The sequence below is a fragment of the Sturnira hondurensis genome, unplaced genomic scaffold (assembly GCF_014824575.4).
Source record: "Sturnira hondurensis isolate 20B ecotype Veracruz unplaced genomic scaffold, ASM1482457v3 Scaffold0014384, whole genome shotgun sequence".
Taxonomy (NCBI): domain Eukaryota; kingdom Metazoa; phylum Chordata; class Mammalia; order Chiroptera; family Phyllostomidae; genus Sturnira; species Sturnira hondurensis.
This window is the reverse complement of record NW_028087015.1, coordinates 41,947,011-41,968,406: the sequence shown is the minus strand read 5'-3', so window position 1 is coordinate 41,968,406 and position 21,396 is coordinate 41,947,011. Positions and strand designations below refer to the sequence as shown.

Sequence of the window (21,396 nt, the reverse complement as noted above, 5' to 3'; positions counted from 1 at the left end):
GTGAGTTAAGTGTGAGACCAAGGTACCAGAAACAAAATCAGGCTGACTGATAAACGCAGAGTTGGTAACGGTTTATACGCTGTGTATTTATATTTATGTATAAATATATACGTGTGTGTGTGTATATTTGGAGGCTGGGGCTGAAATTTTCTGAAACTTGAAGGTTTTCTCCTGGTGACACCCATGTAAAAGGCATTTGAGATGCTTACCTAGCCCATGCGCTCTCCCCCGAAACCTGCTTTCCCGTTTAGAATGGCCAGCACCACTTGAGGACAGAGCGAGTGCCTGCTCCCGGCCAGAAGAGTTCGTCACTCGGTCATTCTGGCTGATGAGTCTTCTAGTTTTCAGTATAATGAAAAGGTGTTCCCATACACAGGACAGGAAAGGGAACTGTAGTAGTAGTAACTCTTCTGAGCTCTTGCCACGTGCTGACACTCATCATTTAATCTTCAATAGCCTGTGAGGCAGATACTATTGTTATTCCTGTTTTAAGTAAGATATTAAGGCACAGAAAGGTTAAGTAATTTATGTCGAGTCACACAGCTAGGAAGCTGGGGCTGGGATTTCACCTCAGCACTCTGGCTCCGCAGCCTATATTCTAGTCCGAAAGTTGGGGCCAGAAGTAGCATCCAGACCTCAACAGTACGAGGTCTGGGATGACGGAACATTTCCTTCTCACACAACACCCAGACATAAAACAAACGAGATACAAATGTGGGAACAACGTTTTATTTTAAAAATTTTATATGCTCCACAACATTTTACTTGGAAATTTTCATAGAAGTAGGAAAACAAACAGCAAAGAATACAGCATGAGTACATAACACATACTTTAATTGTAGATACATTAAATGTATTCGAATGTAATAATACTTTTATAATATGATCTCACATTGTGTTAAAAAATACAAGGGAGCGCCCTTCTAGTTGCTAGATGGTAGCCCCATTCATGGATCCATTAATAAAGCCAATTAGATCTTCAAAACAATACAAGACAGTGATGCTAGAGAACTACAGAATCCTGGATTCTATGGCAGCTGGGGCTGCTTCTGTGAGCCACAAAAAGGAACGCTCAAAAGGGAAGAGAGAAATTAAGCAACTTAAAACTAGTATGTCAGCTGGTATGGGTTATAAAAATGCCATTAAGATAAATCTGAGAATGCATCAAACACATCTCCCACTTTAATGAACCCGAGAGAAGTCACGGTGGGACTGTAAAGGTAGGAAAGTAACTTTATTGTGGGATTTTAGCCATGACTCAGCATACAAAGGAATAAAAATCTTCAGTCTTTTTACTTTAGAGATTTACTTTTAGAGAGAGGGGAAGGGAGAAGGAGGAGAGGAACATCAATGACATGCAAGAGAAATATGGATCTCTGGCCTTTCCCACACCCCCAACTGGGGCCCTGGCCTACAACTCAGGCAGATGCCCTGACTGGGAATTGAACCAGCGACCCTTCGGTTTGCAGGCCAGCATTCAGCATGAAACAATTTGCAGTAGCCAGAAACCCTATAAATGCAGCAAAGTGGGAAGGACTTTAAGTCTCAAAGCCTACCTGACATGAAAATTCATACAGGGAGAGAACCAGACAAATTTAAGGATTTATGAAAACTCTGTTAACAGAGTTTAAGTTTTAATAACTATGAGAGAACCCCAAAGGAGAAACCCTTAGTATATTAAATGCATCAAGACCCTAAGACTCACCCATTAGTAAAGCCCACACTGGAGAACAACCCTATAAATGTAATAAAATTGACAAGGTCTTACGCAGTGACTCACTTCTCATGCAGTATCATAAGAAAGAGAAACTATACATGTACTGAATATTCAAGGCATTTAACCAGAGGGGTAGAATTTGAAGATAGAAAACTGGTGCCTGGAGGTGCTTTCCCAACCGCCCTGAAAATAGCGCTCCTCTCCAGAGTCACACTAGTGCCTTAACCTGCTTTATTCTTCTTAGCACTGACCACTTAACATGCTGTGTATTCTTAAAATGTGTTCACTTCCTCCATAAGGCAAACTCTGAAAGAGGGTGTTTTACAAAGCTATACATCCTCAGTGCCTAGGACAAAACCTGGCATGTAGTAGGCACATAAAAATTGATGAGTGAATTCTAGTTACCTTCCTTATGTGGTAGCTAGAAGTGACTTTATTCTACATGAAACAGAATTTACTTGGCAGGCTTTAATATACAAAATACGTTCACTGGTTCGTAATACCCTAGAGTAAAAAGCATTGTACCATTGCTGTTATGGCACACAAATTATTCTCCAACTGTGTCGGGGTGGGCAAGTTGTACAAAAAGCACCGGAGTGCCCTCGCAACTACCAAGCAGTGAGGCCCAAGGGGGCTCACATGGGGCGTGAAGGCAAAACGGAAGTTCCAGGCTTTTAAAGAGAAAGTTCTCATTTCCTCAGGCCCAGCTCTCGTGGCACTTCACTCCTCAGCGGTGCTTCCCGTCTGCCTTGTCAACCACCTGTGCAGAGGGTGCGGCGGTGCGGGACGCAGTACAACCACCCTTTTGTGCAGAGCTCGGCACTTACAATCGCGTCACTTATTAACTCAAAAACTTGACCCGTGGTTTACCACTGATTAAGCGTTATGTGTAAAGGCAGGTTTTAAAAACCCAGTGCTCACCATCACAAGGAAGACAATAAAGCAATGCAATCCCTGTGATGACACGGGAGGGCAAGAGCAAAGAGCATCCAAGTCTCACTGGAAGGGCTGAGCAAAGCCGTACGGATACAGCACCACTGGAGCGAGTGGAGTCCTAAAGGATAAGCAGGTATCGCTGGGCCACACGGCAGGGCAAAGCGCTCTAGGTGGAAGTGATGCGGTCTGCAAGGGTGGCCAGGAACACACATGGTGCCTGGGAAGAACTGGAAGTCCTGTACTTGATCGAGATGCTCCAAAACCGGGGGTGGGGGCAGTGTCTGGGTCTAAACACTGTATTTAAAATGACTTAAATCTTTATACTTAGAAAGCATAAGGTATTTTCACTGTAAAACTTGGCGAACCACTAAGTTAAATAAAAACCTTCTTAGCTATATAAGAATAAGCAAAGAGATGGGGGCAGAAACAAGGAGAGATCCCACTGTCCCAAGAGGCCCTATGGGAAGGTTTATGCTTATCAAAAGGCTCCTGGGTTTTGCTGTGTGAGGAACGCTGGTCTAGAACATGATTGCACGGGGTGGTCTGCAGAGATGAGGGGGGAAGGTAGGCAGAAACTGGGTTACGGCATTCTGCAGTGCTCTGTTAATGAACAGGAAAAGATTTTACATGAAAGAGGATTAGTGGTTTGGACATCTTGAACTTAAAACCACAATGGGATATCTAAGCGAAGATACTTAATAGGCAGCTAGAAATCAGGTTTAGAGAGCAGGAAGGAAGCTGGGATTCAAGCACAGGTCTGGGAGTCAGTCTAACATTAAAGGTGGTGGAAGCAGCCATGGCTATGAATGACATTGTACACAAGAGTATTTAGTAGCAGTAAAAAGAAAGGAGGAAGAAGGAAAAAACGGGGAAAAAGGAAAAGGACCAACTCTAGGGAAGATCAATACCTCAGGGAAGGCAGAGAAAGAGAAGCCCCAGGGGAAAGAAAGAGGACAGCAGACAGGCAAGGCGGAGACTGTTCTTCAGAAGAAGCAGGCTAGCTCTCTCCTTCTAAAGAGAGGGGGTGGGGGGGGGGCGGAGACAGCGAGGAGGGCAAAGCTAGTAAACAGAAACTGAGCTCCTAATAACCTGTTTTCTCTAGGATAGGACCAATGGCCACGTGTTGGAGGAGGGACAAAGGGCCCGAGGAATGTTAGTGGTTTGGATCTGCCATCATGGGAAAGGGAGAGGGGCCCCGCCAGTAAAAACAAAAGGCTCACACTGAGGACACCCCTGAAGTTGAAGGTGAGGGCTGCATGTACTTCATGCGGAACTCAGCATCCAGGAAACGCGAATGATAGAATTAATTAAAGGGTGAGGGCTTGCAGAACGATGAGGCTGAAGGACAAGGGGGAGGCAGATTTGGGGGCCGTAAAGAGCACTTCACTCGGTTCCCCTCAGCTTGAGGCTGGACAAGAAGCGGGAACAATGACAGGGGCGGATGGTCTAGGAGAAAGGGCAGCCGTCAGGAGGAGGAGGCTACAAAGAAGTGCAAACGAGTAAAGCAGAAGCATCATCAATGAAAATGAAGAGGTAAAAGGGCTAGGCAGGTAAGAATTATCATCGGTTACTAAAATTTCCGACTTCAGAAGGAAACTCAGGCTGGTGACATCCAAGTGTGGCCATGGGAGTACGGCCTGGAAACGTGACGGGGCCATCGGGTGGAGGGGACAGAAGCCTGCGATCAGGAGAGCAGCTAGGGCCCCTGGCCTTTTTCACTCATCGCTACTCATAAAGACAAAAACATGTAAACATTTTAATACATATGAAAAGATGTGCCTTAAAGGCATATGAGCTAACAGTGGACTAATCTAACTGGGTTTTTATCTTTATTACTCATTTGATAAACCATGCATATTCTTTTAAACAAGATAGAAAAATTATTTAAAATTTTGATAAAATACCTAATAGGACAGATAAAAAATTTAAATGCCATTAGTAATACATGGTAAAATAATTAAGCAACCATTTTTTATGAAGTCTTTCATTATTTTTTTCAATATTTTATTTATTTGTTTTTAGAGAGGGGGGAAGCAAGGGAGAAAGAGAGGGATAGAAATATCAATGTGCAGTTGCCTCTCGAGTGTCCCCTACTGGGGACCTGGTCTGCAACCCAGGCATGTGCCCTGAGTGGGCATTGAACCAGTGACCCTTTGGTTCACAGGCTGGCGTTCAAGCCACTGAGCCACACCAGCCAGGGCAAGTCTTTCATTATTTACCTTATTCTGGAAATGGAATCAGAATATTTGTCATGGTTTTGCCAATTTTTGTGTCTGTAGCATATATCTAAATTAATGAGGTTACTTGATTTTAACCCTATGAAGCATAGCAGGCTTCATGGTACAGAGATAGAAAAATAATCTAAAGATAGTAAAAATGGTCAATTTTGTTGTATTTTACCACAATAAAAAAACTGAAGTAACAGAAAAAAGCCTTTGCAAAGGTGAATTGGATTCCTCCTTCGTATTAGTTACAGGACATCCGCAGTCTAGGCTGAGTAAAAATAACATACACGCCCTTTTAGAAATGAAAGAACTGTTCCTTCATAGTTTTATGAATACATAAGGAAGCGTGGTGGTGGCACTTCAAAAAGGGGAAGCACACTGGACATCTTTATGTAGTGCGACATTCTTAAGTTCAGGGTCAATGCATCTTCTTTTCTGGAACGTTTCCATTTCATGGGTCTTTCTGATTTTGTTTGAACAAGACTAGGTCAACTTACTAGTTAGAGCGATGCTGAAAGAAGTTTAAAATTTGTTTTGCATTTGTTGTATTCCATTCTTGTTCCTTCAGGGGTCCTTCACACACAGATACATACTTCTTCAAAATTTTTTCTCCTACTTCTCGGAAATCCAAGGGTTCCTTGTGTGTCGTGTGGCTTGCTCCCGAAACGCCAGTACCCACTGCCTGGCCTCCTGGCTGTGGGTCCTCACAGTGCTTCAACCCCCAGTAACACATTTCTCCACTGTACATCATAGCCAGCAGGTGGATGTCACTGAATACGCCTGGGAAAGTCGTTTCAGGGAAGAGATTAGAATGCAAAACTTCAAAAAGAAACTCTGGCTATTAAAACTAATAAATTCCTTTAATGTCATCAATCATTTTTCCTTCTCATTTAATAGTTACACTTAGAAAAGCCAAGTATCATTTGTGTAGAATCCTCATTGAATTGACACCTCTACCTTTTAAGACTTTATTTATTTATTTTTAGACAAGAGAGGAAGGGAGAGAAACATCAATGCGTGACTGCCTCTTAAACGTCCCCCACTAGGGACCTGGCCCCCCACCCAGGCACGTGCCCTGACTGGGAATCAAACCGGCAGCCCTTTAGTCCACAGGCTGCCGCTCAACCCACTGAGCCGCACCAGCCAGGGCCGACACACCTGTCCTCATTTTATCTGTAAAGAGAAACATTTCTTCTCTCACCCTCCAAAAAAAAGAGTATTGTCAGAGAAGTTTTTCAAAAGGTCAGTTAGGCCAGTGTGTTCTTACCCTTTTTGGGATTCTCTTTAAGGACTCTGTAAGAATCAAATCTAATCAATGGGACCTCTCCTAGGACACATCCCTAATTCTGCACACAATCTCAGAGCACTGAGTGCCTCCTGCAGGCAGGCCGCCATGAACACAACCTTTAACTCAGGGTGCACTCCAGAGCCGAGATCCCAGTTCCTGTCAAGTGCCCTTCAGCCCCTACAGTTCTGCAAGAGCCTGCAGAAAACATCATGCACAAACAGGGCCCTGAGAGGCCATTAAATTTTGAATTGTCAAAGTGGTTAAATTATATCTAAGATGTTTTATGTTCCCAGGAGAAGGAATACATGCAGAATATTCAAAAGTTAAAGCATCCTTATCATGGAAGAAGGCAATTATATAACTAAACATTTGTGGCATATATCAATTTGGTAGAAAGACAAACATACCTAGAATCAAGAACACCTGGGTATAAATTATTGACTACAATATAAACTAGGTAACTAGTTCACTTCTTAAGCCACTAAAATACAAATATGTTATTTACTCTAATGTACAGGTACTTGTGTAACTAGAAAAGTTCACCTCAAACAAAGGAGAGTCATAATCTCAGCTGCTCACCTTACACAGCTAATCAGAAACGACTATGACGGTACTAGACACACACAAATAGAAGAAAAATTCAACTTTCGAAACTGTTCCAGTGTCTGTCCTCTTGACTCTCTGCAAGCTTTCATATTTTAAAATTTGCCCCTTCACTTCACCTCAAATTCAGCTCAGAAACAGTAGCAAGAGAAGGAACAGGCTTAGAAGAGCTGACTCATAAACTGTTATACCAATAAAAGGAATAATCACTTAAGAGCAGAATCTGAGGCTTGTATTCATGAAAATATGATAGGCTGCACTCTCTGAATTATGCTTTCTATGTATAAAATGTATTCACTTAATAAGTATAATACATATTACATGTAATTATTTCTTTTTACCTTATTTTTTCATACTTAAAATATCAGACCACTCAGGAAAAAGCTGAATGGAGCTTCAGATTTCAGAATTATGTTAGATTCAGCATTTCCCTGCATGCATATCCTTTTTATTTCTGTGAACCTACACCCTGCTTAATTATTCCTAAAGAGACTGGAGGAGAGGAGAGGAGATGGCAGCAGAAATGGAGAGAAGGCTGGACTTTTAAGCAGGCTACCCCTTTGGGAGGAGCTGAAGTATACCCCACAAAGTGAAGCCACTTGGGAAGGGTGGGAACGCTTGCCTAAGCGAGGCCTGGGATGTGATTTATGCCCAACTCCAAATTAAGTCTCATTCCTTATTACTATTTTATCTTTCCCCTGACTCTGCTTTAAAACATCCTGACTTTCTGTTCCATATGGGAGGAGAGGGGCACATAGAGCCCAGTCCGAGAGGGTGACTCTGGTTAAGGCCCTGGCCTTGCTGCACAGACCAGGCTGGGGAGGTGTGAGGAGGCACCGTGGCCCACTGAGAGGTCCTCGGCTGGGCTGGCCTGACCTGAGTTGGACAGTAAGCTGCCTCATTTCACTACCAGAAGGTGACTGTGCCCTCTGGCTTTTTCTTTGAAGATGCTGGCCAGGTGGGAGGCAAAAAAAGGAATGTAGTGTGCGGTCAAGGTAGGTGAAACAAGATTTTGGCCTGGGGCTGTTGGCAGAGCTCAAATTTCTCCTTCCCAAAAGTTCCATGTGGGAGGATTTCAGCACCTGGGTCTCCTCGACCTAACACTAGGTAAGGAGAGGTTGCGTGGCCTAGTCTACAAAGTTCTCTCCCCTGCAAGGGAACACCTTCACCACTGTTCCAAGGAGAAGGTTTTCAGAAACACTGCTGCCTTCCCAGGTATGCGTACCATCCAGGTTTAACTGCATAGATAGGGATGGCTCAGGGATGGCTCTGAACTCCCTCCATAACCGCCCAATTGCCAAACTTGGAATTCTAGAAGTTCCCAGAGGGACACACCAAAGTGAAAGGTAACAGTAAGTTATAAAACGAGTTTGTCTTTCTCAGATACCCCTTGTCCTCATCCGGGTGCCCCTGAATGCAGTCTCAGCATGTCTTCAGCACCTGCTACACATGGCGGCATGGGTTGGTGGCGGCAGTCTTCCAGGGCACCAGGCTGGCTTGAAAAGAGCTAGACTCAGCCTTCCGTGCTTCCTGCAGAAGTGGGTGCAGGGGACAGCCGCTGGTCAGCAGACCCACGGGCTGCGGTCATGGTGGTGCCACTGCCCATGTAGGAAAGATGTTCTAAGCACACGTCTTGGGCCTGCTCACGCAAGTACTTGCTAAGCACCCCGTACTTTCACATGTTGGTGGCATAAGGTGCACAGCTGTGTGTGGAAGGGCCGCAGCTTCAGCAGCCCCCATATATCAGGCTGACAAGTTGCTAAGGACACAGGAGAACAGGCACAGGTGGCTGGCGGGGTACAGCCCCCTCCACACCAAAGCTGTTGGCATTCAAGATGAAGATCACCTCAAAGCGGGCACCCTAACTTGGCCACACACCGCAATAGGTCACTCGTGCCCGATGACAGGATGATGGCCTCATTGCCCACATGCAGGTCCCGCGGCTGCATGCCCTGGTACTTGAACAGTGCACGCACTCCTTGTAAAAGCCCCCATGGTAGGTGGCACACAGGCCCTTAGGCAGCTGCTGGCCCAGCACAAGGTGCACCATCCACATGGAGTCCTTGCCGTTTTTGTAGTCTCCTCCAGGGGGAAGGTCAGGAGGAAGTGCGGTGGGCTCTAGCCAGGCACCGGAGGCCAGAAACTGCAAACACTAACCCACTGTGGGCACATCACCCTGAGCACACCAGCAGGGGTTCTGTTGGTGTCCAGCCCTGTCCTGAGCTCCGCCAGCAGTCTGGTCCCGAATGATCAAGTTTTGTGTCATCCAAGAGTTCCTCAAACATGAGGAGCAGCGGCCCCAGACGTCTGTCCCAGCTGAGTTTGGAGTGTAGAGTGAGGAGAGGTGCCAGCTGAGGTATTTGGGCATAGGACAGAACCAGGGCTGCTTGCGGGAATTGGAGGGGACACAGGGTGTTAGCCACCCTGAGATTTCTGGCCTCCGACTCATGAGTCCCTCGGGTCCCAAGGGGCCCTGGATAATGCATCCCCATAGCCTCATTCTTTGTATTAACGAGAAGAAGTGACTGCTGGACAAAGTGCATAGATATCCTAAGGGAAGATTTTTACCAGGGAAAGAATGAATGGCTGGCTGTATAATAAAGAATGATCCTCAAACTTCAGCCTGCTTTAGAATTACCAGGAGCATGGGCTGACTGCTGGGCCCCGACCTCCAGAATGACAGGTTCCAGTATAGGGTTGGGTCTATGGATTTGCACTTTTAACAAAGCCCTAGAACCTAGGGTGATGCTGATGCTACTGGTCCACAGACTACACTAAACCACTGCATTAAACTATCTTGCATTAAAAGGATGAATAATATAAAAATTAGGTACTTTCTCCCTCTCTACTTCCTCAAGGAATCTACTATTCTGTAGCTATAGTCCTTTTGCTGCTACAAGTTTCACATACTTTTTTCTTTTTTGGTTAATGCTCAGCACGGTTTTTGATAAACTACTGAACTTTGCCCCGCTCATGTCCCAGAACACATGTGGTGGTGGGGAATGCAGAGAGGGGGAATAAGTGAGAGGGGCGCAGAAGGGTGACTTTCACATCAAAACGGTGGGCAGACTGGCATCCCTAGGAGCAGTGAGGCCTCTCAGTCTGACTGCATCATAAGTGTGTGGGCTTATTAAAATTAGCTCCCTGCACTCCACGGACTCAATCAGAGCCTGCAGGTGGGCACACAGAAATGTGTGTTTTTAACAAGCGCCCCAGGCCATTGGCAATGCCAGTTCAGAGCGGCTGCTTTAGAGGGTCTGAACTGGCATTAGCCCAGTTTCTGGGTTAAGCAGGAAGAAGGGCAACCAGAAGAAGGTGGTCCTCAGTGCTACACAAAGGGCGTAAACCAAGGGTGTGCGAAGCTCAACACTATTTGATTTAACCTGTTAACTCAGGGTTATTATGACAAGGCTATTTTTATAAAACGCACAGAGGAATGAGACTCAGAGACGAGGTAAAAAGGTTTACTAAATACATTACTTGGTGATTTTTAAAAGCTAAAAATGGAATGAAATATAGGTAATATTCAAAGGATGATCCCAGTATCTTACCTTAGAAAAAGAAATCTTACTAAGTATATACCACTTTGAGTTTTACCTAAAATTAATATTAAGATCTGCCCACAAAATATTTTTGATGACTCATATAGAGCTTTCCTCCCTAATGAGCACTGAGGATTTTCTGGAATCATATTTTATACCGGCTAACAAAAAAATGAGAAAGTTGAATGTCTCTAGCGGGGTCTCAGGAACAACTGAGCTCAGGAAAGCAGCACAGCTGGTCTCTGACGACCTGACACAGGAGCCCACAGCTTTAGATGAGAGCAAGAGAAAAAGAACGCATCACTGGGATGACACCACTACGGACACAACCCAGTTTTCTGTTTCTGGAGAACAGCGACCCTCCCTGCCTTTTGATTCCCTTGTTAGAGAAGCAATATGAGCTAGGGTGAGTGCAAGTTATGACCGAAGAGAAGGTATCAGTATCACATGCATTTTGGTGAAAAAGTTTCACGCCATGAGAATACCTTACCTTATGACTAGAAATGGGAGAAAGGAAACTCGTGAACTGTGCCACTTTCTTTGGTTCTAAATCAACTTTTGTGCCTACCCCTGCTTTTTCTTCTAAAGTAATCCACGCAGTTAAGGACATTTTAGAAAAGCCATTTTTAATCCAGCTAGTCAGTTCACTAGTTATCTCATAACTAAAACACCCATAAATGGGCCATACTTCCCATAAATAAAACACCCCAGGTTTGTCAAAGTGTCATGCCTCCTGAAAGAGCACTTTGTATTCACAATAAAACTTCTATAGGACAAGCTATTTGTCCAAATTAACTGAAAGTAAAAACTTTTGTATATCGCTAGCCATACACACTTATATCATGCTTTTCCCCCCTATGCAATGTTTTTAATAAGAAAGTCCACAGAAGCTACCAAAGGAGAATTAAAATATACAATAAAACAAGACAGAGTTTTCCCTAAGAAGTTTTCTCCTTTTCCCATTTTTGATCTCCCCCATCAGAACCTCAGATGAGGGGTAACAGAAAATGTACACACAGGATCATGTACCTCGTCTGCCAGGTACGTGGCTGTCAATACGTGCAGCCGTTTCCCAGGACCTGTCCCTCCACTTGTAAAGAGTGCAAACAGGCGGTTCTTCCCTCCCGCACCGCAGGCTAAAACCCAGACGATCGACCACATCCAGTTCTTAACATTTTTAACTGCAAAGATGTTTGTGGCAGAAACTAACAGTTGCCACCCAGTATTTATTCTTCCTTTCTTTCTTAATATACAGACTTAATTCTATTTGGGATGGCAGTTCATCAGGTAAAGGACTGTACTTTCCAGGTTCCCCTGTAGTTACATGAATCCACGTGATCCAACTCTGGCCAGTGAAATGTAGATGAGTGTCCTGCCTGCTGTGAGAAGCTCCCGAGAAGGCTGCGGCAAAGGAGCAGACTTGGGTGAGAGAAAACACCCCCTGCCACTCCTGCACACTGAAAGGTGAGATGGAAGGAGCTCTAGGAGCTGGATACTGAGGATGAAGGCAGAATCCACAGAGGGATGCACCCTGCACAGCTCTGGGATGTCCCGCCCACACAGTAATCCACAGAAAGTGCTAACTTTGTCATCTATCTCAAGGGCTCTGGCTCTAAAGGCACGGAGGAAAAAGACAGGACCTGATGACACCACAGATCAACAGAACCAGCTCTGATCTTCTTTACCTGCAAGAGCAGTAAAGTTGTATCTTATTTTAAAGTTACTTCTAGTTTCTGCTACAAATGGTAGAACCTGGGACCTGATGGAGACTACAGGGGATGCAAAATTAAGTACATATTTGTAAGTACGTACATGAAATACAACACTCCCAAAATTACAAAACAGAGGTCAGCAGCATTTTTCTATATTACATGAGAAGATCTTTGAATTTTTAGAAGTTGTTTTATTATTTTGTCTATGATGTAACTTAAATGTACTTAAATCAGTGTGAAATATAATAAACTTCTTAAAATTTTACAAGGATTTAAAAACAAACTTCAAAAAGAGATCACATTACCTTCACTCAGTAACTTAGCTGTGTCTAGGTCTTGGAAAGAAACTTCTTCATTTAATTGAGTAGGACACCGATAATTCAGCATCTGTAGCAAGTAACTGATTCCATCAACAAGGTACTGAATGAAAATCAAAGCCAAAGAATTGAAAGTATTACATGCAGAGCTATAGAAACTTCAAGTGTTATTCCCCCTGCCACCCCATTCTTTGCTCAAGAGAGAGTGGGCTAACACACAGATGTGTCTTATGACTATTACATTTCAGTGGTTGAAGGATCTACCACCCCCAAAATTTTTAATATATATTATAAAGTGTAATCCACCAAATGCCCCAGTTGTAAGAGTATAAAAAAAAATCCTTAGCCAAGAACACATGATTCAGTAACATACTTGTCGAAAATGGGATCAGAGGAAGAAAAGGATAAAGATAATAAGGACGTGTTCAACAATTTATTATGTATGTACTAGAATCTGGAAATATGCTCAAACTTTTACATGTGAAAGTGTGACCTCTCACTTCCAGGCCCACATAAACTACGTGTACCCAACCAACCCAGGTTAGAACCCTTAGTGATAGCACGCAATACTAAGACGGTGTTTACATTTACTGATTTGGTCAGAAGAGTCAAACCAAATCAGAGCCACAATTTTCCAGGAGCAGCAGGAGTGATCTGCTGACAGAGAGAGGCTCACAGCCACATTTGTTTTCTTCAGGCCAAAAAATATGCTTAAAAATGAATACAGATCATCTACCTTACAGTGTATTTAAAAAATAAAAGTCCCGAGCTTATAGAACTTTCCAGTATATAAGGGCTTTCAAATGTTACTTTATTCAACCTTCACAACAATTCCAATTCATTTATGATTACACAGCCAGTAAGCGAAAGACCTGAAATGCAGACTCTTTGGTTCCAATAGTCTTAATACGAACCAAGGACAGCTTTTGGAAACCTATAAAATGCCGATGATGGAAAGTACATGAGAAACGCCATCTTACCTCTTTAAGCAAGCCAGACTTTCTTGTGAGCCACTCTCTCCTTTTGGTCAGAGAATGACAGTACATGTAAAGCAGGGCTCCTCGTCGCCACGAGAGACATTCCCGGAGCTCGTCCCCCAGCAGGGGACAGTGCTGAAACACAACAAAGGCGCAGCTGAGAAGGGAAGCCTGAGGTCTGGAAAACCAAAGTTCAAGTTCAAAATACTGAGGAATTAAAAACACGCTCATTTCACAAAATTTGCTCTTCATTTATGTATTTACACAGGAATGTATCACTTAGAAATGCAGAAATCTATTACTATATGAAAATTAAAATACTGCATTTATAAATATTTATAGAAAATATTGCTTAAATATTTTAGTAGCAAATTCTAATATATCTGAAATATAAATATTCCATAATTTGATTAAAAAGATAACTTTTCAGAAATACATGTTACTTAAAACAAGATCTATTTCTACTATTGCTAGAATAAAATAAAAATATATACACAAAAACAATTTTAATCAAACTTTTACTGTGTTGTATCATTTAAAATGTGAGATGATGTGTTTCCAGTTAGCATTCCCCTCACAAACATATACAACACTAAAGATACCCAGGGGGAGAGAGGCAGCAGTCAAAGATGAGAAATTATGCACTTGAATGAGTAGCCATGCTAGAGATAAAATCTTGAAATCACCCAAATAGAAACGGCAGTGAAGAGTATACGAACAGGCTGTAACGCAAAGACAGAAGAGGGACTGTCAGGGGAGTAAGGAGATATCCTTGGGTGTGCCTGTTCCCAGAATGGGAGAAAGGGGAGACGCTGGGGAAAGAGCAAGACTTCTCAGAGATGAAGAGGAGAAGCACGCAGGGCTGGAGGGTTAGGCTGATCCATGGGAAGAAAGGCAGCAAATGTCGAGAAGGATGAGGACTGTAAAAAGGACAAGAGGTGTGGCTAATGAAGTTACTAGGGACCCTCAAGAAGATAGAGTATCTGCAAAAGTAAAGAGAGCAGAAATAGCAAATACCTGTGCTTAGAAAATGATCAGGCACTGTAATTAAAATACAATTCCAGCACGCAAATATTCTGAAACATCTCTAGTAAAATATAACAACTTTCATCGTGAAGTGTTAAACTCTCATAAATCCCTCCTTTGATCTTAATTTATGTATTTACTTAAATTTTATTTATTTTTAGAGAGAGGGTAAGGGAGGAAGAAAGAGGAAGGGAAACACTGGCCTGCAAGCCAGGCCTGCACCCTGACCGGGAAATGAACCCAGGATCTTTCAGTTTGCAGGCCAGCGCTTCACTGAGCCACATCAGCCAGGGCTCTCAATCTTAATTTAAAACAGAGACAAAGATATATTCAACAAGAAAAAATCACAGACTCTAAAGAGCGGTCCTAACAGTAAGAATTAGCAGCTGTACCATCATTCATGAGTGTAAAACTTACTTTGGGGTTCGTGTTATTTTCTTTAACTAAAATTTCTGGTTCTGAAAGAAAAGTGATCAGCTCTTTTACTTTCTGTGAAGAGTCTTCAGGGAAATCTTCATCTACTAGCTTGTTCTCCTCAAAGTATGTCATGTCCAAAATAGCCTGATGTGTAAGAGAAAACAAGTATCTGTAAATGATTTAAACCTGAGGGAATAACTCTCAACAGCTTAACTTTGCATATATATATATATGTTTTATTAGACAGTTAAGTTTTCTAGCACAATATTTAAATCTGAGGCCCTGGCAGGATAGCTCAGTTGGTTATAGCGTTGTTCCAATGCATCAAGGTTGTGGGTTCAATCCCAGGTCAGGTCACCTATGAGAATCAACCAATGAATACATATATAAGGGGAACAATAAACAAATGTTTCTTTCTCTAAAATCAGTAAGTAGAAAAAAATTTAAATTTGAAAAGTAGGCAGAATGTCTAGCTATAAATATAACCTGATGTGAACTTTACGGAAAACTTCATACCTATTTTACTGAAATATTAAATTAGTTCTATCTTCCTTCCCTTACAAAATAAAGTGGAATTCTATGTTTTAATTAAGTTAATCATATGCAATATTAACTATGAAAAGTATAATTATTATAGCCTTTGCTATTTATACATATATACTCTGAACATTTTCTAAATGGCTGCTGTATCAAGTTAAGATCACCACCTCTAGTTTTGTAAACTGAATCTTCAAAGGATTTGTTTTCCCAAATGCAGATTCAACATCTGGGGGGTATGTATCCTGCCACCAACACAGACAGCAGAGCACCAATATCATGCACCTGAAATGCAAAGACCCCCAGCTTTCCTAGTTGAATGCAAGGCACTCGATCCAAGTACCTTCGAACTCCCCAATCCCCCTTTTAATCTGTTGGACTAAAACCAACATAACTGTGCCCTAGTGTTAGTTCTACCGTTAACCACGTGACTAAGGAAAGGACAGGTCAACTTTATGTTTCTGAACCTCCATTTCTTCATTGGTAAAATGAACTGGACTAAATGACTTTTCAAGTTCTTTGCTTGAGGATAAAATGAATTTACTTACAATATTACCCGCACACTACTTAAGTGCTAAATGAAGTCCACTTTAGAACACATAAAACTCCACTTTATTTTGTGAGGGAAGGAAGATTAGACTAATATTTCAGTTTTCTATAAAGTTCATGTCAGATTATATTTACAGCTAGACATTTTGCCTACTTTTCGAATTTATTTTTTTCCTATTTATTCTTTTGCAGAGGGCTTAAGCCACGAAGGCCGAGACCATCATCCTACGACAAATGGCCTGTTGATTCAGAACCGTAAGTGGGACGCAAGGGGGTTCTGGGGAATATAAGTCTACACCTCTAGGGGTGTTTGCCTTATTCATGCAAATAAATTAAGATGTTCAGAACTCTCTCACGTGAAAGAAATGAGACAAGCAGGAAGCCTCCTGGAAAAAAAAGAAAACCAGGCCAAGTTCTGCCCAATTACAACAGCTCCTGGGGTTTTGTGAGTAGCTGTTACCGGCTCATCTGACGCTGGCGGCTGACCCTGGCACAGAAGCCATCTTCTGTGCCTCCCGACAGAAAGCACAGCGCCAGGCATCCAAATGCTGTGAAGTGCATTTGGAAGTGCACTGAAGTTCACTCTACTTTCTTTTCAGTTTTTATTATGTATTGGTTTCGGGTGCAGAGCTTAGTGGTTAGACGATCATAATCTTTCCACGTTATTCCCCCGGTGTTTCCAGTCCCCCAACTGGCACCATATATAGTTATCGAAATACTATTGACTATATTTCCTATGTTTGAGGTACTTCCCCATGACTACTTTTAGCTACCAAATAGTTCCTTCGTATATAACCACCTCATCCTCACCATCCCTGAGCTGTCAAGTAAGGGCGTATGAAGCCCTCTATCAACTGTAACCTGCTATGTGAATGTTAGTTACTGTAATGAGACAATGTTTAACGTGCATTTGCCTTGGCAGTGTTTTAGAAAAAACAAGAAAACACATCTTATATCTTGTCCATACAGAGGCCTGATTTTGAAAGCAAAGAAAAACAAGAAAAGGGAGAACAGAACAAATGTATACCTTGGATAACAACAGCAGGAGGAGTCATGTTGAGAGTCCTAAGGAAATGGGAATTTCAGGGAAAAATAATTGGGGCTTTTACAGAATCCTCCATTTCCTCAGAATAACCTTTATGACCCTGGAAATAGGATTAGTCCTGTTTTGCTTACTTATGTATAATGGGAAGAGATTCTGTTATCTGCAAGACTTAATCCTGATTTTTCTTATCAACACACATGTGCTATTCTTTGCATATTGCCAGTGTCAAGTCTATATGCTTTATACATACAGTTTCTGAACAAAATTGAACACTTTAGGTAGTGTTCACTTAAAGTAGAGAATAAACTGATTTCATCACACTTATTGGAATCAACCATCTAATTAAGCAATCTGACCTCATAACATGTCAGAAACCACAGCTGTCTCAGTACCTGTGTGTAAAGTTCGAGAAGGTTTGATGGATTTGAACAGTCTTTGTCTTCACACAAGAGTTTCAATTTTTCTAGAGCTGCAGAGGCCCGAATTAAAAAGTGATCTGTAAGAGATGAAAACATGGCGATTAGCCCTGGCCAGGTACCTCAGTCGTTTAGAGCCTGGTTCCTATACACCAAGGTTGCAGGTTGGATCCCAGGTCTGGGGACATATAAGAATCAACCAGTGAGTACAGATGTAAGTGGAACAACAAATTAAATTGATTAAGTGATGTTTTTCTCTCCCTCTCCCCCCTCTTCCTTTCTCTCTCTAAAAATCAATAATTTTTTTTTAAAAAAGGCCCCCGCCTTGGCTGATGTGGTTCAGGGGTTCAGTGCCAGCCTGTGAATCAAAGGGTCATCAGTTAGATTCCCAGCCAGGGCACATGCCTGGGTTATATGCCAGGTCCCCAGAAGGGGGCGTGAGAGAGGCAACCACACATCAATGTTTCTCTCCCTCCCTTTACCTCTCTAAATCCAAATAAACAAAATCTTAACAAACAAACATGGTGATTATGTCACATAATTTCAGCCTGTTATTTAAACTAAAATATTAAGCATCTGAAAACACTGAATAAAATTATGTTTATGGCATTAGAGAAGCAGCATGATAGTAACGGCTTATGTGAAACAAATACAACATGACACCTAATCCTAACTAAGCTAACGAAATGGAAATTTCTTCTGGAAAGCTAGACTGAAAACTTTCTAGGTTCAGTTGTCATTTCTCAAATGCAGTGTGTAGTTTCATATTGCTTCTTTTATGACGTTGAAGCACTAAAAATGTTGAAGTAGTAAGTCTAAAACTTTTACTGCAATAATTCAAACATGTAATCAATCTACAGAAAGGGCTTCCATTGAAAACTTAAAATTTCATAAATGTATTTTCCAAAGGAGCCCGACTGATTAACTCAAACGTTTCATAAAATGTTGACAACTCAAGAGCATTTATAACTTCATCAGCGTGTGTTTACATGTTTATGTATGTAAAATAGCAATTAGAATTAAAATTATATAATGCATCTGCTTCTTTTATTTCTTTTAAAAACCTAGATATGGAACAAACTACTTCATCCTTTCACAACATGGAAGAGCTGGAACTAGACTTCGGATATGCCTGCCTCCCCCTCCGTTGTCTTCCAATTCCTTCCCTTTCCTCAACATCGGATTTCCCTTGCTTCTACGGTTTCACCTTTCCTCATGAACTTTTCTTCCCTAACTACAAACTATCCACACCAAGGTGCTTTCCAGCTTTCTGTATTATCCCATGGAAACAAATTTAGATATGCCCAGCATCCCCACATTCAAGTCCCTGAGTTTGCCCCTCTGTACTTCCTTCCTGAAATGTATGTATATATGTATGTGTGTGTACATATATATATGTGTGTGTGTGTGTGTACATGCGCACACACACACACACACTCCAACCCCCCTTTCCTCCTCGCTGGCCAATGGACAGAAAACCCAGCACTGGGTGCAGGCCCAGCTGATCCGGCCTCAGCACTGGCTCAGGCAGAGCAGCTGTTCAGTGTGGGAGTGAAAGCAACACCAGGTCAAGTCACGCCTGCTGGCGATCACGTGATGACCTTGTTTTCCCAGGTGAGGCCTCACCTGTACCCAGAGCAGACACACTATTCACCTGCAGTGAGACACACTATTCACCTGGCCTGATTCTTCTTTAGCACTGCCCTCCTGTCTCTCCTGAGCCCAGGAGAGTTGAGACATGTAAAAAAAAATTTTTTTTTTAAACCCACAAAAAAGATTCTACCATGGAGTTATGTGGAGCATGGCAATGCTCCTGTTTCTTTAGAGACTGCACTAACATTTTCTTCTTAACGTGCAGGATTATTTTAGATGTAAGACTGGCACTGAATTCGCTGAAGGTGTATCTCACATGAATTTATGACGTAATTACTGAGGGTGAAGAGGTAATAGATCGAATTTTAGAAAATTTTATAAACTGCAATATTTTTACTAGAACAATCCAGTCAAAATGATGATAGGCAAGACAAAAGTGATTCTTACATATTTCTGGAAAAAGCCCCTCTCATGGCATAATTCCACGTGGCAAAATACAGTGTGTCTGTACAATAAGAAATAAGTTAACAAAACTGAACAAAGACAAAATGCAGAACATTCCTCAATGAAGAAGACAGTAGGAACTATCACTTCCTATAACCAAATATAATTATACATTGTTACATTACAGGACAAATTTTAAATGTATATTAATTTTGTTGTGTAGGAAAAGAATGTCAACTTTAATTCAAATACATGCAACCACATCTTTATTAAACTTCTTAAAATAAGAAAATCGTGCTAGTAATACTAATAACTCATAATATGCACCTGTATCATTTTAACTTTGGTAAATTTGCAGAACTATAAATATAAAGCCTCCAAACATGAATTTCTATCACATGACTTATTTACAGCCTTCTTTTAGACTGGATTAAATAACTCTTCCACGGAAAAATGAGAATGGCTTTTGGGTTCAATGACAAGTGAATAAAAAAACCTTCTTTGATCTGTTTAAATGGGTTCAGGTGGAGCGGGAGATCACTGCCCAGCTTAGTTAGAAGTAACTTAGATGCACTCGAAGGTGCTGGCCACTACTGTCCATGAACCAACCATTCCTGTGAATCCTGGGATTCACTTACCACAAACCGAAAAAGAGGTCAGCTTCTGGGCATTCCGTGGGTTTTGAAGAACATGCTTCTAAGAAAAAATAGACCCTACTCACAGACCCTATTCAATAAGTTCACCAACTATTCACTCAATCAGTTGGGTACATAAATGTCCCGATACTATCTTCCTGTAAGTGTGACAATGAGTTCACAAGATTTTAAAATCCGATCTGTATTGTAGTAAAGGCTCCAAAGCCAAAGAAAAATCATGTCAAATCTATAGGCAGCTGAGAAGGAATGAAACAGACCTGGACTTAAAATCATAAGTCGAGAAAATTCTCGACTTTTTTTTTCTTACGGAAACTGCTTGGACTTTTCCAAACGAAGTTTTCTAGTCCCGACAAACCCTGTGAGAAGTAGGACCAGGTATGTGAAAGAATCGTGCACACTATAGCCATGTTAAAGCTCTTCTGCATAAACTTGTTCACAGCTGGGCAGTTTACAATCCCAAACCAGACAGAAATTTACAGCGTAAATTCGCAAACCGCGACCATCACACTCGACTAGCTCCTTCCAGCACCCCAAACCACCACTGCCCGCGCGCTGTCATTCAGCTTCAACCACTCGTGTAAACTTTCGTGTGCAGTTATCCGAATTCCGCCCTTTTCGCCAGTCGCTACCGAGATAATGAAAGGCAAGCAGGGCGGACCAGTCTGAGCTGCAAACGATTTTTCCCTAGATTAGGAGAAACGCGGCGCAGACTCCGCGCCTCGGCTTCAGGGCACGCGAGCTCCGCGGAGGGGACCACAGACGTCGCGCGGGACACGCAGGCCGCAGCCCCAGCCCCCACGGCCGCGGAGAGCGAGTTCCGCACATGCTTCACCCGCCCGCTCGCCGCCCTCCGCTCCGCTCCCTCACCGTCTTCGCCGGCCGCCTCGCTGAGCTGCTGTATGTGGGCCTGAGCCAGGTCTCCGAGCTGTTCCACTCGCCTCACCACACTGGAGCCTGCGGCCGCCATGGCCACAACGGGAAGGCGCGCCCCAGCCACGTGACGCGCCAGCCCGTGGTCACCTGATCCGTCCACACCCGCGCCGCGTGGGGGCGGAGCTCGAGTGGTTGGTGGGAGGGGACCCCGGCTCCGTGGGACTGCAGACCCAGGCCTGGAAAGGCCCTTCCACGATCTTTTCTGCTCCAGGAACTGCCCCTCCTTCCCACAATTCTGAGCAGCAAGGCGGTTTTAGGGGCGGTGTGCCGTCGGGAAACGCCTCATCCCCGCCCCTTCTTTAAGCCAATCGGAGACGTTCATCCCGCGCCGACCCAATGAGAAGGCAGCCTTCTCCGTTGGTGGGAAGAAATTGGTGGGCGAATGGGTGCGCAGTTCCTCGCCCTCGAACTTGGAAGTCCGGACTGGGAAGTCCGGAAACAGGACTGTGGGTTTTGGTCTCCT

At 42.9% G+C, this 21,396-nt stretch overlaps 1 protein-coding gene and 1 pseudogene across 1 annotated transcript; both read right to left on the bottom strand.

The window, feature by feature from the left end:
* Positions 1-4,927: 4,927 nt before the first annotated feature.
* On the bottom strand, positions 4,928-21,166 carry RIMOC1 (RAB7A interacting MON1-CCZ1 complex subunit 1). The gene is made up of 6 exons (XM_037063236.1): positions 20,868-21,166; positions 17,284-17,387; positions 14,761-14,904; positions 13,321-13,452; positions 12,329-12,443; positions 4,928-5,658 (listed from the first exon to the last, which is right to left on the bottom strand). Exons 1-6 carry the CDS (start codon positions 20,965-20,967, stop codon positions 5,375-5,377), a joined length of 879 nt encoding a protein of 292 aa, XP_036919131.1. The 5' UTR covers positions 20,968-21,166; the 3' UTR covers positions 4,928-5,374.
* LOC118998812 (phosphoethanolamine/phosphocholine phosphatase-like) lies at positions 5,938-12,318 on the bottom strand (annotated as a pseudogene).
* Positions 21,167-21,396: the final 230 nt, after the last annotated feature.